This window comes from Onychomys torridus, chromosome 23 (assembly GCF_903995425.1).
Source record: "Onychomys torridus chromosome 23, mOncTor1.1, whole genome shotgun sequence".
NCBI classification, from domain to species: domain Eukaryota; kingdom Metazoa; phylum Chordata; class Mammalia; order Rodentia; family Cricetidae; genus Onychomys; species Onychomys torridus.
In genome coordinates this window covers 21146701-21162943 of record NC_050465.1, presented here as the reverse complement: position 1 = coordinate 21162943, position 16243 = coordinate 21146701, and the positions used below count along the sequence as shown (strand labels likewise).

General features: G+C 49.1%; 2 protein-coding genes across 2 annotated transcripts in view; one reads left to right on the top strand and one right to left on the bottom strand.

Annotated features, from left to right (window-relative positions):
* The first annotated feature begins 746 nt into the window (after positions 1–746).
* LOC118573436 (putative sperm motility kinase W) lies at positions 747–2206 on the top strand. The gene has a single exon (XM_036173731.1). The coding sequence runs from the start codon at positions 758–760 to the stop codon at positions 2204–2206; it is 1449 nt and encodes a 482-aa protein (XP_036029624.1). The 5' UTR covers positions 747–757.
* A 6883-nt stretch (positions 2207–9089) lies between these two features.
* Positions 9090–16243, bottom strand: part of Ddx11 (DEAD/H-box helicase 11) — a 38803-nt gene continuing 31649 nt past the window's right edge. Inside the window, exon 18 of the mRNA XM_036173700.1 lies at positions 9090–9197. Coding sequence (XP_036029593.1) covers positions 9090–9197 — 108 coding nt within the window. The remainder of the gene's footprint in view (positions 9198–16243) is intronic.

Here is a 16243-nt window from a genome sequence, read left to right as displayed (position 1 = left end):
ACTCCCAACCTTCACTACCCCCTGAGCAAGAGAGTAACCCTATGCCCAGAGACCCCAGGGGGCCTCCTCTTACTTTCTGGGAATTCATATTTAAAGTGGACCTTTAGTCAGCCCTGTAAGCAAACCCCTGGTTCAGGACTGGGACTAACAGATTTAGGCTAGAGAGTGGCCAAGCACACCCTATGCCATGGATCTTCTTGCCTTTAGTCCTGCTGGTCTCAAGAACAGAAGACTCTAAACATGGCTTTGACAAAATCCCTAATGACTTTGTCTCTCTACAGGAGACCTGTTCAAAATGTACCTCATGCTCAAAAGGCCAGAAATGGTTTGAGGTACACTAAGCCAACAACAAGGCCACTGAAGACTTTGCTGGCTGCAATGTAATTTGTAGATGAGTAAATATCCGTCCATCTGTCTGATCCACTGAAGCAGAAGCTGGTGGAGACTAACCTCATTAGATGAGAAGGGGAAAGGTACCTGGGGCCCAACATAGAGACAGCCACTGTGGGCTATAGATAGCCTGCTCTGATTGGTCCATTTCTCACTCTGACCTCACAGGGAGCAATTGTGAGCAATGAGTGCCCAGTATATAAGGCCATGGGCTGCGCTGCAGCTCTGTCCCTACAGAGCAGGAAGCTGATTTAGGTGACCTGTGGGACTCTCATAGCGATCTGGTTATTGTTGAGCTGAGACTTTGCCATCACCTGTCTTCACGAGAGCACACTGACCACCTAGCCTCATGGAATGCCACCCCAACATGAAGAGCTTGAACAGCCAATATATGGTCCTATTACCCATCGGCCACGGTGCATTTGGCTCTGTGAATCTGGCCTACCATCGCCTCACAGGCATGCCGGTGGCAATAAAATTTATAGATAACGTTGAAGAACACCTCCGTTTCATAGTATCAGAGATGGGGGTCCTTGAAAAACTGCACCATCCTAACATCATTCGCCTCTTCCAGGTGCTGGTAACACCAAAGCAAATCTGCTTCATTACTGAGTTTGTCCCAGGAGGAGACTTGTTCCAAAAAGTAGTAGAGAAGGGCAGGCTGCAGGAGGAAGAGGCACAGAAAATATTCGGGCAGATCCTGTCAGCCATCAAGTACTGCCATGACCTTAACATCGTGCATCGAGACCTGAAGCCCGAAAACATCCTATTAGATGCAGAGGGCAACGTGAAGCTGGCAGACTTTGGTCTGGCCACCAGGTGGAGAGCTGGAACTCTACTGCGAGAGCAATGTGGGACCAGGACCTTCAATGCCCCAGAACAGGTACTGGGAGAGGGCTATGATGGGAAGAAGTCAGATGTGTGGAGTCTGGGTGTGCTGCTCTATTATATCACCACTGGGTACCACCCCTTCCAAGGAAACACCATGGAAGAGATTGAGGGGAAGATCATCACAGGCACCTACAACATCCCAGATCATGTGTCTGGGCAACTGGAAAATTTAATTCACCAAATGTTGACAGTTGTCCCAGAGAGGAGGCCCTCCATTGAAGACCTACAAGAACACCCATGGGTCATGAAGTGTGAGGAACACATCCCACAGGAGACAGTTTTAAATCTAAATGTCCTAGACACACTCTCTGACCTTGGGTTTAACATGAAAGACGTTTTGGACTCCTTGAGGAATAACAAATTCAATGAGTTAATTGGGACATACCTAATAATGGAGGAGCAGTTACGTAAGGGGCTGCAGCTTCGGCTTGGCTACCCCACCTCAGTCAAGCCTATGGATACTGGCGTTGTGTCTCCTGCATCCCCAGAATATCCCTCTATTTCTGGTCCTCTGATAAAACGGAGGGCCAGTGAGCCCACCCTTGGTCTCTTCCACCGCCAGCTCTCACAACAGCACCTGCATGTTGTGCCAACAGCACCAGGGCAGAAGGCAGCCAGAAGTGCCTCCATGCCTGCACGTTGTCCCAGGAAGAAGAGCTGGACTTCCAGCTATGGCCCCCTATCCACAGCTGCAACTTGCTCAAGTGTCTGCAGCAGCATTTCTGAACAGGAATCACTCCTGTCAAATGCCACAGACTCAGAAATGGAAAGTGAACTGCCACCTCAGAGCAGCGGGTGCTTCCGGAGACTCTGCAAGACAATCAGGGCCTGCCTCTCAAGATTATGCTGCTTCTCAGGGGGGCCAAAGACACAAGGCAGGACTATGTTCAACAACAAAGTGGCTCCCCTGAGAGAGGAAGGGTGAAGAGCCAAATAAGGAATTGGGCACACAGAAATGAGAGGGGGCATATGTGCTTCGCATTTATTTTTTTCTGGAAGATATCCTGCTGGAACATAATCTCTGGCAGAGTCCAGGACAATCAGAAAGACAAAGGTGGTGAGGTAAGTCCACATGAAAACAGTAAACAGAGTCTCAGACCTCAGAGGGTGCATGGAAGTACAGGAAGTTGGAGACTTTCTTGTGTGAAGATCATAGGTGGGTAGAACATGGGAGGAAAGAAGGGATGGACAGACGGACTTGAGAGCAGCCATGTGGCACGCTGCCAGACTGGATGACTGCATCTGATGTCTCTCTGTCATAGTGAAGTGTCTATGGGCACTGAAAACAAATTTCTTGCAATTTCTCTTTTAGTGAAATGGTGTTCTAGAATCTCTCTTGGCTCTCAGGCCCTGGGAGTGTTGGCTGTTCCACAGGGCCAAAGACTTGTAGTATGCTTTGCTCTTTTGGTAGTGATGGGAATGGCAGGGGAGGGGACAGAACAGTGGGGAAAATAAGAGCTTGAAGTCAGCCTCAGAGGGAATCTGTAGCAGACACCTAGCATTATGAAGTCATGTGCCTTCTGTGAGACACCATCATTCTTCACATATACCTGTAGGAGTTTCAGAGCCAGTGATCATTCCAGGTACAGCATGTCACCAGGCAGCCCTCCTGGACCTGGGTGATCGCTCAGCCCCTGATGCAGCTTCCAGTCCCAACCAGACACTCAGTCACCTTCAGAAAACCCATCACTGTCTAGGATTTTCTGTTCCCCTCTGAAAAGAAGGCAGTGAGTGGGGCATATGGGATACATCCCCAAATCCTCTCTGCTCTGGCCTGCTCTCACTGGCTTCTCTTTGGATGTCACCAGAAACGGCAAAGCAGTCAAGCATCATGAGGCATCCCTGATGGGAACATCCTTGGCTGAAGCTACAGTCAGCTCTGCACCAAGGTCCTTCCTTGTTGGTGGCTGGGCAGTGAACTCAAATCTTGCTGTGTCTGTGAGGGCCCAGGCACTGGGAATCTCTAACTTCCTCCTGTAGTTGTTGCTGTGTCTGATGCTCCCACTGCCCAAACCTAGATCATGGATTTGAGAACTTGAGTTTTTGAACCTCAGACCAGGACATTTCTGTGTCAGAGATATAGACAATGACTAGATTTGACTGGAAGACCAGGTGGGGAGTGTGCCAAGGTCCCTTGAGGGTTTCTCATCTCCATTCATCATGTTATTATATCTGCCCCAGTTTAAAAACTGGCAGCAGTTCTTGAATAGGAATGAAGGATCCCTGGGTGGGTGTTTCATGCAGAGATCATTCAGATCCCTCTAGGTGCTCCAGCTCCTCTGCATTCTTTGAACACTAGAGGTGTGATAACTCTCACACTCATGGTCACTTTGCACAGCTGCTCACCACTTCACTGACATGCTCCCAGCTGTGTTGAACTTGTAGATCCCAGCCACCTTTTCCACAGGGACAGATTAGTGTGGTCAAACAGGGAATCCCACTACAACAGTGCATTGAGTAGCTGGACTTCCCTGGTGCCCAGAGCTTGTACCAGACAAGGCACCTGGATCTACACCAGTTGTTTCTCTCTCCAGCAAAGACCTCGGGATCATTCACTAGCTTGGCAATTCAGCGTTCTCTGGTTCCACCTTCAGTGACCTTGTCTTTTCTGAATGGCCATTGTCTAACCCTAGTGTGGGCCTCATTAGCCAGGAGCATGGGGATAGCCAATCACGATGTCACCTGTGCACTCTCTCTGCGGGGCTCTCATCTGAGCACTCTGTCTCCTGAGACTCTCAGTGTGGGCATTTCCCCTGTGTTCCCACATCTTCTTTCAGCAAGCCTCTGTTCAGTGTCAGGGCCTCAGGAAGGATGGGCTGGCTTATGTTCAAGGACCTTGGGACTCCTGTCCTTCTATCTTGTGCTTTTCTATCCTCTCCCTCCTCCCTTACAACTCCCGGTGCATGTGGCCACCTTGCAGGCCATGATTTCTGTCTGCAGGACAGGAGGTCACAGTTGCTCAGTCAGACAACCTCGTCTGCATCATCACAACCATCTCTAGCAGGGAGGTAAACAGGGTGTGGCGCTCTCTCTTCTCCTGTCTTCCACTGTCCAGAGTGACATAGTTCATTCTTTTCAATGCCTAGACCTAGAATTCCTCTGATTTGGGGTTTGGGTAAGGGCTGCCTGAGCAGAGGTCCTGTCTTTTCATATCCACCCTTTATTCCTAAATGGGAGAAGTCTGAGGGTCCATGCTCTTAACATGGGGTGCTTCAAGAGACTTCACAATGGAATCATGACTTGCCTGTCAAAAATATGCTGCTTCCTATGGGTTTCAATCACATAAGCCCATCCTGTGTTCAACATAATGTTGCTACCCTGAAAGAGGCAGGGTGCAGAGACCAGTGAGGAATTGGGTACGCAGGTATGAGAGGGTGCATATGTGCTTTACATTTTTAATTCTGCCTTTTCATTGGAAAAATCAGAAATGTATATGCTTGTTTTGTAGGGTCCAATGGGGTGTTCAGATGTATTTCTACACCAGCGGGATTAAACTTTTGCACTTATCATACGTCCCCAGGATGTAATCCTGCTGGAACATACTCAGGTGGTTTCTGATATAACTAAACTAACAAGATACAAGAAAAGACTGTGATCAGAGTGGGCTTGATTGGTGGTGTTGTGTTGTGGAGCTACTGTCCACAGGGAACAGATGTTCATATAGAAGACTCTGCTTTGAGTTCTAGGGCCTGACAGAGTGACTATCATCAAGCCAAGAGTGTCACTTCAGTGTCCCTCTACAGTTCAACTGGACAGGCAGAGTGTATCAAGATCTGTGAGGCCTGATATCACATTGAAGAGGCCAACTGTGGGAGCCTGGGCTGGATCCCACTTCCTGCATACCCAAGGTACCCAGTCTAGAGGAGATGTCTGCAATATCACAGGACTCTCCAGAGTGGCATTCCAGGAACATGCCCTCAAAGGGCAATGATAGCTTACAAAACATCCATCAGCTTTCAGATCCTCAGTCTTCACATCTGAGGAGCCTGGAGGAAGGATTCCATTGATATTTTCATGGCAGCCTTGTGACCTAGAACCTTGCATTTCCTGGGCATTGTGTTCTCAATTGTGGGATCTCTGACTAAAAGGTAGATGGTTCACTGTTGCTGAGGGTCATGCCTGACTAGAACAAGACTTGAGTGGAAAACCAAGGTCAACTCTCTCACCTAAGCAATGGAAGGAGAAGAGATGTGAGGCCATTATCCTCAGGGACCAGATGTCCAGAAGGAATCTAATGTGGTGATCTGGTGTCTGGCAGAAGGACTGTGTTCAAGTCTCGAGATCTACCTGTAGTTCAGATGGATAGACAAGCAGTACTGAATTCTGCCCTCTATTCTGATAGCACAGAGTCGAGCCTCAGCTGGATCTGGAAACCAGTATCTTCAGATGAATGTCTGGATGCTTAGTATCGCATGCTGCATGTCTAGTCCATGGGACACCAGGCAAACCAAGAAGTCATTTTGATTGCAGTGCCACAGGATTCTCCACAGGGAACTCACTCCATTCTCAAATGCAGAGGATACTAGGATAGCCATCCAAAGCATCTGATGATCAAGAAAGAAGCGCTGAGGGTGTCCTCAAGTCCTACATGCCAAGAAGAAAAGAAACTCATTCTCATGGGACACTAAGGCTGTCCCTTTCCCCCTGCCTTGATCCATGTATTCTATGTCCAATCACCCAGAAGACATTACCCTCCATCAGTCACAGTAGAATCCTGCTCCAGATTTTGTGAAAGACACTTGGGACAGGGATCTGGACCTCTCTGTTCTTCCATGTCTGTATGGATATTTAGGATGTGTGCAGTCTCTGAAGCTTTGTGTGCCAGCTTCAGGCTGGGCTGAACTGAGGCCTTGTCACCATGTAATACAGAAGCCATTGTGCCAATATGTGATCCCGTTGTGCCCTTCAAGCCGCTGGGCTGATTCACCTGTCTCCATACTAGACAGGCCAGCATGCCTTTAGCGGGTGTTCCTGTCCTTATGGTGACACTGAGACAAGAAGGACTGTGACAATAGGCAGTGGGACGGGAAGAAGTTGTGAGGCCCAGATGTCCCTGGGAACATAGATGGCGATACCACCAAAGCCTTCTTCAGACCTGCTCTCTATACTGGTGTCCTTATACTGAAGCTCTGCCATGGAGAAGGCAATCATTTCTCCCTGAATCTCCTTCAGCGTTCTTCTGAGTCTTCTAGATGGGAAGAACCTGTAGGAGGGTCTCTACAGAGGTGTCAGAGGGTGGCCCTGTGACCTGTGTCACTGCATCTCCTGGGATTTTGTTCCAGTTGTGGGACATCTGACAGAGGTGGACTCCTTGTTCTAGCCATGCAGCCTGTTCCTCACTTCCTGCCATGTGCCTGCTCCAGTCCCCTTGGAGCTCCATGGGAGCGCAGATTCCTCAACAGCCCAGACACCATTCTTACCTACAAGGAATGAGAGAGAAGACTGGGTCTGAGTTTTGAGCCCAGGTTCTGGGCTTCCTTTGTGCAATGATCTGAACTACTCGTTTGTCATTTGACACTGGATGGACAGGGCCATGTGCCTGGCCCTCAGTAGGGGCTGGTTCCCAGCATTGGTAGTCTGCTGACCTAGTTGTCAACAGGGAGCTGGCAATCTTGCAGAGTGCAGGACAATGAAGAAGACAAAGGTAGTGAGGTAAGTCCACATGAAAACAGGTAAACAGAGTCACAGACCTCAGAGGGTGCGTGGAAGTACAGGGAGTTGGAGACTTTCTTGTGTGAAGATCATAGGTGGGTAGAACATGGGAGGAAAGAAGGGATGGACAGAGGGACTTGAGAGCAGCCATGTGGCACACTGCCAGACTGGATGACTGCATCTGATGTCTCTCTGTCATAGTGAAGTGTCTATGGGCACTGAAAACAAATTTCTTGCAATTTCTCTTTTAGTGAAATGGTGTTCTAGAATCTCTCTTGGCTCTCAGGCCCTGGGAGTGTTGGCTGTTCCACAGGGCCAAAGACTTGTAGTATACTCTGCTCTTTTGGTAGTGATGGGAATGGCAGGGGAGGGGACAGAACAGTGGGGAAGATAAGAGCTTGAAGTCAGCCTCAGAGGGTATCTGTAGCAGACACCTAGCATTAAGAAGTCATGTGCCTTCTGTGAGACACCATCATTCTTCACATATACCTGTAGGAGTTTCAGAGCCAGTGATCATTCCAGGTACAGCATGTCACCAGGCAGCCCTCCTGGACCTGGGTGATCGCTCAGCCCCTGATGCAGCTTCCAGTCCCAACCAGACACTCAGTCACCTTCAGAAAACCCATCACTGTCTAGGATTTTCTGTTCCCCTCTGAAAAGAAGGCAGTGAGTGGGGCATGTGGGATACATCCCCAAATCCTCTCTGCTCTGGCCTGCTCTCACTGGCTTCTCTTTGGATGTCACCAGAAACGGCAAAGCAGTCAAATATCATGAGGCATCCCTGATGGGAACATCCTTGGCTGAAGCTACAGTCAGCTCTGCACCAAGGTCCTTCCCTGTTGGTGGCTGGGCAGTGAACTCAAATCTTGCTGTGTCTGTGAGGGCCCAGGCACTGGGAATCTCTAACTTCCTCCTGTAGTTGTTGCTGTGTCTGATGCTCCCACTGCCCAAACCTAGATCATGGATTTGAGAACTTGAGTTTTTGAACCTCAGACCAGGACATTTCTGTGTCAGAGATATAGACAATGACTAGATTTGACTGGAAGACCAGGTGGGGTGTGTGCCAAGGTCCCTTGAGGATTTCTCATCTCCATTCATCATGTTATTATATCTGCCCCAGTTTAAAACTGGCAGCAGTTCTTGAATAGGAATGAAGGATCCCTGGGTGGGTGTTTCATGCAGAGATCATTCAGATCCCTCTAGGTGCTCCAGGTCCTCTGCATTCTTTGAACACTAGAGGTGTGATAACTCTCACACTCATGGTCACTTTGCACAGCTGCTCACCACTTCACTGACGTGCTCCCAGCTGGGTTGAACTTGTAGATCCCAGCCACCTTTTCCACAGGGAAGGTTTAGTGTGGTCAAACAGGGAATCCCACTAAAACAGTGCATTGAGTAGCTGGACTTCCCTGGTGCCCAGAGCTTGTACCAGACAAGGCACCTGGGTCTACACCAGTTGTTTCTCTCTCCAGCAAAGACCTCGGGATCATTCACTAGCTTGGCAATTCAGTGTTCTCTGGTTCCATCTTCAGTGACCTTGTCTTTTCTGAATGGCCATTGCCTAACCCTAGTGTGGGCCTCATTAGCCAGGAGCATGGGGATAGCCAATCACGATGTCACCTGTGCACTGTCTCTGCGGGGCTCTCATCTGAGCACTCTGTCTCCTGAGACTCTCAGTGTGGGCAATTCCCCTGTGTTCCCACATCTTCCTTCAGCAAGCCTCTGTTCAGTGTCAGGGCCTCAGGAATGATGGGCTGGCTTATGTTCAAGGACCCTGGGACTCCTGTCCTTCTATCTTGTGCTTTCTATCCTCTCCCTCCTCCCTTACAACTCCGGTGCATGTGGCCACCTTGCAGGCCATGATCTGTCTGCAGGACAGGAGGTCACAGTTGCTCAGTCAGACAACCTCGTCTGCATCATCACAACCATCTCTAGCAGGGAGGTAAACAGGGTGTGGCGCTCTCTCTTCTCCTGTCTTCCACTGTCCAGAGTGACATAGTTCATTCTTTTCAATGCCTAGACCTAGAATTCCTCTGATTTGGGGTTTGGGTAAGGGCTGCCTGAGCAGAGGTCCTGTCTTTTCATATCCACCCTTTATTCCTAAATGGGAGAAGTCTGAGGGTCCATGCTCTTAACATGGGGTGCTTCAAGAGACTTCACAATGCGAAAAGAGGAATTCCTATGGAGAAGAGTCTGCAGCAGCATCCCAGACAACAGGCACAGATCCCCAGATTTCTTCTCACATGTAGGAATAAGGGGTGGACCTGAAAAGACAGGACCTCTACTCAGGTGACACATGGCTCCTCTCAAGTCCCTCTGTCTCACGCTTTCATTCTTCCAGGCCTCTGTCCAGCTGTGACATTCACGCAAAACAATATCTTACATCGCCCTGTACTTCCATGCACTCTCTGAGGTCTGAGACTCTGTTACCTGTTTTCATGTGGACTTACCTCACCACCTTTGTCTTCCTGATTGTCCTGGACTCTGCCAGAGTGTGAGCTCCCTGTGGACGGCTTGACCAGGAGACTGCCTATCCTGGGATCCAGCCCCAACTGAGGGCCTGGCACATGGCCGTATCCATCCAGTGTCACTGACAAAAGAGAACTCAGATCATTGAAAAAAGGCAGCCCAGAACCTGGGCTCAAACTTCAGACCCAGTCTTCTCTCTCATTCCTTGTAGGTAAGAATGGTGTCTGGGCTGTGGAGGAAGACCCGCTCCCATGGAGCTGCAAGGGGACTGGAGCAGGCACATGGAAGGAAGTGAGGAACAGGCTGCATGGCTAGAACAGTGAGCCCACCTCTGTCAGATGTCCCACAACTGGAACAAAATCCCAGGAGATGCAGTGACACAGGTCACAGGGCCACCCTCTGACACCTCTGGAGAGACCCTCCTACAGGTTCTTCCCATCTAGAAGACTCAGAAGAACGCTGAAGGAGATTCAGGGAGAAATGATTGCCTTCTCCATGACAGAGCTTCGGTACAAGGACACCAGTATAGAGAGCAGGTCTGAAGAGGGCATTGCCGTTTTCGCTGTCTAGTTCCCAGGGACAGCTGGGCCTCACAACTTCATCCCATCCCACTTCCTACTGTCACAGTCCTTCTTGTCTCAGTGTCACCATAGGGACAGGAACACCCAGTAAAGGCATGCTGGGCTGTCTTATATGGAGACAGGTGATTCAGCCCAGCAGCTTGAAGGGCACAACAGCCTTGTCCACAGGATCACATATTGGCAAAAGGGCTTCTGCATTACATTGTGACAAAGCCCCAGCTCAGCCCAGCTTGCATCTGGCACACAACGTTTCAGAGACTGCACACATCCTAAATATCCATACAGACATGAAAGAACAGAGAGGTCCAGATCCCTGTCCCAAGTGTCTTTCACAAAATCTGGAACAGGATTGTACCGTGACTGATGGAGGGTAATGTCTTCTGGGTGATTGGACATAGAATACATGGATCAAGGCAGGGGGAAAGGGACAGCCTTAGTGTCCCATGAGAATGAGTTTCTTTTCTTCTTGGCATGTAGGAATTGAGGACACCCTCAGCGCTTCTTTCTTGATCATCAGATGCTTTGGATGGCTATCCCAGTATCCTCTTCTCTTGAGAACTGAGTTAGTTCCCTGTGGAAACTCGTGTGTCACTGCAATTGAAATGACTTCTTGGTTTGCCCTGTGTTTCATGGACTGGACATGCAGCAGGAGATACTAAGCATCCAGACTTTATCTGCAGATACTGGTGTCTAGACCTGGATGATGTCCCACACTGTGCTATCAGAATACAGGTCAGAGCTCAGTACTTCTTGTCTGTCCATCTGAACTGCAGTGAGATCGAGAGGTGGCTGCATAGAGCCTTGAACATAATCCCTGTGCCAGCCAGCAGATCATCACATTAGATTCCATCTGGGCATTTCGTCCCTATGCATAATGGCCTCATATCCCTTCTACATCCCTTTCTTAGGTGAGAGAGTTGAACTTGGTTTTCCACTTACTGCGTGTTCTAGTCAGCGTTGACCCTCAGCAACAATGAACCAACTGCCTATTAGTGAGAAATCCCAAAATTGAGAACACAATGCCCAGGAAATGCAAGGATCTATGTCACATGGGTGCCATGACAAAATCAGTAGAATCCCTCCTCAAGGCTCCTCAGATGTAAAAGACTGAGGATCTGAAAGCTGATGGATGTTTTGTAAGTAACCACCACCCATTGAGGGCATGGTTCTGGAATGCCACTCTAGAGAGTCCTGTGATATTGCAGACATCTGGTCTAGACTGGGTACCTTGGGTATGCAGGAACTGAAATCTCACTCAGCCTCCCAAGGTTGGCCTCTTCAATGTGACATCAGGCCTCACAAGTCTTGACACACTCTGCGTGTCCAGTTGAACTGTAGGGGGACATTGAAGTTGCCCTGTGGGCTTTGACCAGTCACTCTGCCAGGCCCTGTCCAAGCAGTGTCTTCTATGTGAACATCTGTTCCCTGTGGACTGTAGCTCCACATCACAACACCCCAATCAACCCCACTATGATCACAGTCTTTTCTTGGATCCTGTTAGTTCAGTTACATTGGACACCAACTGATTATGTTCCAGCAGTAATTCTTCCTGAGGAGGTATGATAAGTGGTAGGGTTTAATCCAGCTGGTGTAGAAATACATCTGAACACCCCATTGACCCTATAAAACAAGCATACATTTCTGATTTTTCTGATGAAAGTGCAGAGGAAATAAATGTTAATCACATATGCACCCTATCATTCCTGTGTGCCCTATTCCTCACATGGCTGTGTACCCTGCCTGTTTCAGGGTAGCAACATTATGTTGAACACTGGATGTGCTTATGTGATTGAAACACATGGGAAGCAGCATATTTTTGACAGGCAAGGTGTGAATCCATTGTGAAGTCTCTTGAAGCACCCCATGTTAAGAGCATGGACCCTCAGACTTCTCCCATTTAGGAATAAAGGATAGATATGAAAAGACAGGACCTCTGCTCAGGCGGCCCTTACCCAAACCCCAAATTAGAGGAATTCTAGGTCTAGGCATTGAAAAGAATGAACTATGTCACTCTGGACAGTGGAAGACAGGAGAAGAGAGAGCGCCACACCCTGTTTGCCTCCCTGCTAGAGATGGTTGTGATGATGCAGACGAGGTTGTCTGACTGAGCAACTGTGACCTCCTGTCCTGCAGACAGAAATCATGGCCTGCAAGGTGGCCACATGCACCAGGAGTTGTAAGGGAGGAGAGAGAGGATAGAAAAGCACAAGATAGAAGGACAGGAGTCCCAAGGTCCTTGAACATAAGCCAGCCCATCCTTGCTGAGGCCCTGACACTGAACAGAGGCTTGCTGAAAGAAGATGTGGGAACACAGGGGAATTGCCCACACTGAGAGTCTCAGGAGACAGAGTGCTCAGATGAGAGCCCCGCAGAGACAGTGCACAGGTGACATCGTGATTGGCTGTCCCCATGCTCCTGGCTAATGAGGCCCACACTAGGGTTAGGCAATGGCCATTCAGAAAAGACAAGGTCACTGAAGATGGAACCAGAGAACACTGAATTGCCAAGCTAGTGAATGATCCCGAGGTCTTTGCTGGAGAGAGAAACAACTGGTGTAGATCCAGGTGCCTTGTCTGGTACAAGCTCTGGGCACCAGGGAAGTCCAGCTACTCAATGCACTGTTTTAGTGGGATTCCCTGTTTGACCACACTAAACCTTCCCTGTGGAAAAGGTAGCTGGGATCTACAAGTTCAACACAGCTGGGAGCATGTCAGTGAAGTGGTGAGCAGCTGTGCAAAGTGAACATGAGTGTGAGAGTTATCACACCTCTAGTGTTCAAAGAATGCAGAGGACCTGGAGCACCTAGAGGGATCTGAATGATCTCTGCATGAAACACCCACCCAGGGATCCTTCATTCCTATTCAAGAACTGCTGCCAGTTTTAAACTGGGGCAGATATAGTAACATGATGAACGGAGATGAGAAACCTTCAAGGGACCTTGGCACACTCCCCACCTGGTCTTCCAGTCAAATCTAGTCATTGTCTATATCTCTGACACAGAAATGTCCTGGTCTGAGGTTCAAAAACTCAAGTTCTCAAATCCATGATCTAGGTTTGGGCAGCGGGAGCATCAGACACAGCATCAACTACAGGGGGAAGTTAGAGATTCCCAGTGCCTGGGCCCTCACAGACACAGCAAGATTTGAGTTCACTGCCCAGCCACCAACAGGGAAGGACCTTGGTGCAGAGCTGACTGTAGCTTCAGCCAAGGATGTTCCCATCAGGGATGCCTCATGATGTTTGACTGCTTTGCCGTTTCTGGTGACATCCAAAGAGAAGCCAGTGAGAGCAGGCCAGAGCAGAGAGGATTTGGGGATGTATCCCACATGCCCCACTCACTGCCTTCTTTTCAGAGGGGAACAGAAAATCCTAGACAGTGATGGGTTTTCTGAAGGTGACTGAGTGTCTGGTTGGGACTGGAAGCTGCATCAGGGACTGAGCGATCACCCAGGTCCAGGAGGGCTGCCTGGTGACATGCTGTACCTGGAATGATCACTGGCTCTGAAACTCCTACAGGTATATGTGAAGAATGATGGTGTCTCACAGAAGGCACATGACTTCATAATGCTAGGTGTCTGCTACAGATTCCCTCTGAGGCTGACTTTAAGCTCTTATTTTCCCCACTGTTCTGTCCCCTCCCCTGCCGTTCCCATCACTACCAAAAGAGCAAAGCATACTACAAGTCTTTGGCCCTGTGGAACAGCCAACACTCCCAGGGCCTGAGAGCCAAGAGAGATTCTAGAACACCATTTCACTAAAAGAGAAATTGCAAGAAATTTGTTTTCAGTGCCCATAGACACTTCACTATGACAGAGAGACATCAGATGCAGTCATCCAGTCTGGCAGCGTGCCACATGGCTGCTCTCAAGTCCCTCTGTCCATCCCTTCTTTCCTCCCATGTTCTACCCACCTATGATCTTCACACAAGAAAGTTTCCAACTCCCTGTACTCCATGCACCCTCTGAGGTCTGTGACTCTGTTTACCTGTTTTCATGTGGACTTACCTCACTACCTTTGTCTTCTTCATTGTCCTGGACTCTGCAAGACTGCCAGCTCCCTGTTGACGACTTGGTCAGCAGACTACCGATGCTGGGAACCAGCCCCTACTGAGGGCCTGGCACATGGCCCTGTCCATCCAGTGTCAAATGACAAAAGAGCAGTTCAGATCATTGCACAAAGGAAGCCCAGAACCTGGGCTCAAAACTCAGACCCAGTCTTCTCTCTCATTCCTTGTAGGTAAGAATGGTGTCTGGGCTTTTGAGGAAGACACGCTCCCACGGAGCTGCAAGGGGACTGGAGCAGGCACATGGCAGGAAGTGAGGAACAGGCTGCATGGCTAGAACTGGGAGTCCACCTCTGTCAGATGTCCCACAACTGGAACAAAATCCCAGGAGATGCAGTGACACAGGTCACAGGGCCACCCTCTGACACCTCTGGAGAGACCCTCCTACAGGTTCTTCCCATCTAGAAGACTCAGAAGAACGCTGAAGGAGATTCAGGGAGAAATGATTGCCTTCTCCATGGCAGAGCTTCAGTATAAGGACACCAGTATAGAGAGCAGGTCTGAAGAAGGCTTTGGTGGTTTCGCCATCTAGTTCCCAGGGACATCTGGGCCTCACAACTTCTTCCCGTCCCACTGCCTATTGTCACAGTCCCTCTTGTCTCAGTGTCACCATAGGGACAGGAACACCCGCTAAAAGCATGCTGGCCTGTCTAGTATGGAGACAGGTGAATCAGCCCAGCGGATTGAAGGGCACAACGGAATCACATGTTGGCACAATGGCTTCTGCATTACATGGTGACTAGGCCTCAGCTCAGCCCAGCCTGAAGCTGGCACACAAAGCTTCAGAGACTGCACACATCCTAAATATCCATACAGACATGGAAGAACAGAGAGGTCCAGATCCCTGTCCCAAGTGTCTTTCACAAAATCTGGAGCAGGATTCTACTGTGACTGATGGAGGGTAATGTCTTCTGGGTGATTGGACATAGAATACATGGATCAAGGCAGGGGGAAAGGGCCTTGGTTTGCCTGGTGTCCCATGGACTAGACATGCAGCAGGCGATACTAAGGATCCAGACATTCATCTGGAGGTACTGGTTTCCAGATCCAGCTGAGGCTGGACTCTGTGCTATCAGAATAGAGGGCAGATTTCAGTACTGATTGTCTGTCCATCTGAACTACAGGTAGATCTCAAGGTGGCCTCTTAGAGACTTGAACACAGTCCTTCTGCCAGACACCAGATCACCACATTAGATTCCTTCTGGACATCTGGTCCCTGAGGATAATGGCCTCACATCTCTTCTCCTTCCATTGCTTAGGTGAGAGAGTTGACCTTGGTTTTCCACTCAAGTCTTGTTCTAGTCAGGCATGACCCTCAGCAACAGTGAACCACCTACCTTTTAGTCAGAGATCCCACAATTGAGAACACAATGCCCAGGAAATGCAAGGTTCTAGGTCACAAGGCTGCCATGAAAATATCAATGGAATCCCTCCTCCAGGCTCCTCAGATGTGAAGACTGAGGATCTGAAAGCTGATGGATGTTTTGTAAGCTATCATTGCCCTTTGAGGGCATGTTCCTGGAATGCCACTCTGGAGAGTCCTGTGATAATGCAGACATCTCCTCTAGACTGGGTACCTTGGGTATGCAGGAAGTGGGATCCAGCCCAGGCTCCCACAGTTGGCCTCTTCAACGTGACATCAGGCCTCACAGGTCTTGACACACTCTGCCTGTCCAGCTGAACTGTAGAGGGACATTGAAGTGACACTCTTGGCTTGATGATGGTCACTCTTTCAGGCCCTAGAACTCCAAGAAGAGTCTTCTATATGAACATCTGTTCCCTGTGGACAGTAGCTCCACAACACAACACCACCAATCAAGCCCACTCTGATCACAGTCTTTTCTTGTATCTTGTTAGTTTAGTTATATCAGAAACCACCTGAGTATGTTCCAGCAGGATTACATCCTGGGGACGTATGATAAGTGCAAAAGTTTAATCCCGCTGGTGTAGAAATACATCTGAACACCCCATTGGACCCTACAAAACAAGCATATACATTTCTGATTTTTCCAATGAAAAGGCAGAATTAAAAATGTAAAGCGCATATGCACCCTCTCATACCTGCGTACCCAATTCCTCACTGGTCTCTGCACCCTGCCTCTTTCAGGGTAGCAACATTATGTTGAACACTGGATGTGCTTATGTGATTGAAACACATGGGAAGCAGCATATTTTTGACAGGCAAGTCATGGATTTC

Bases quoted from the DNA above. Each gene is read 5' to 3' on its own strand.
- LOC118573436 (XM_036173731.1), top strand. From the start codon at position 758: ATGAAGAGCTTGAACAGCCAATATATGGTCCTATTACCCATCGGCCAC.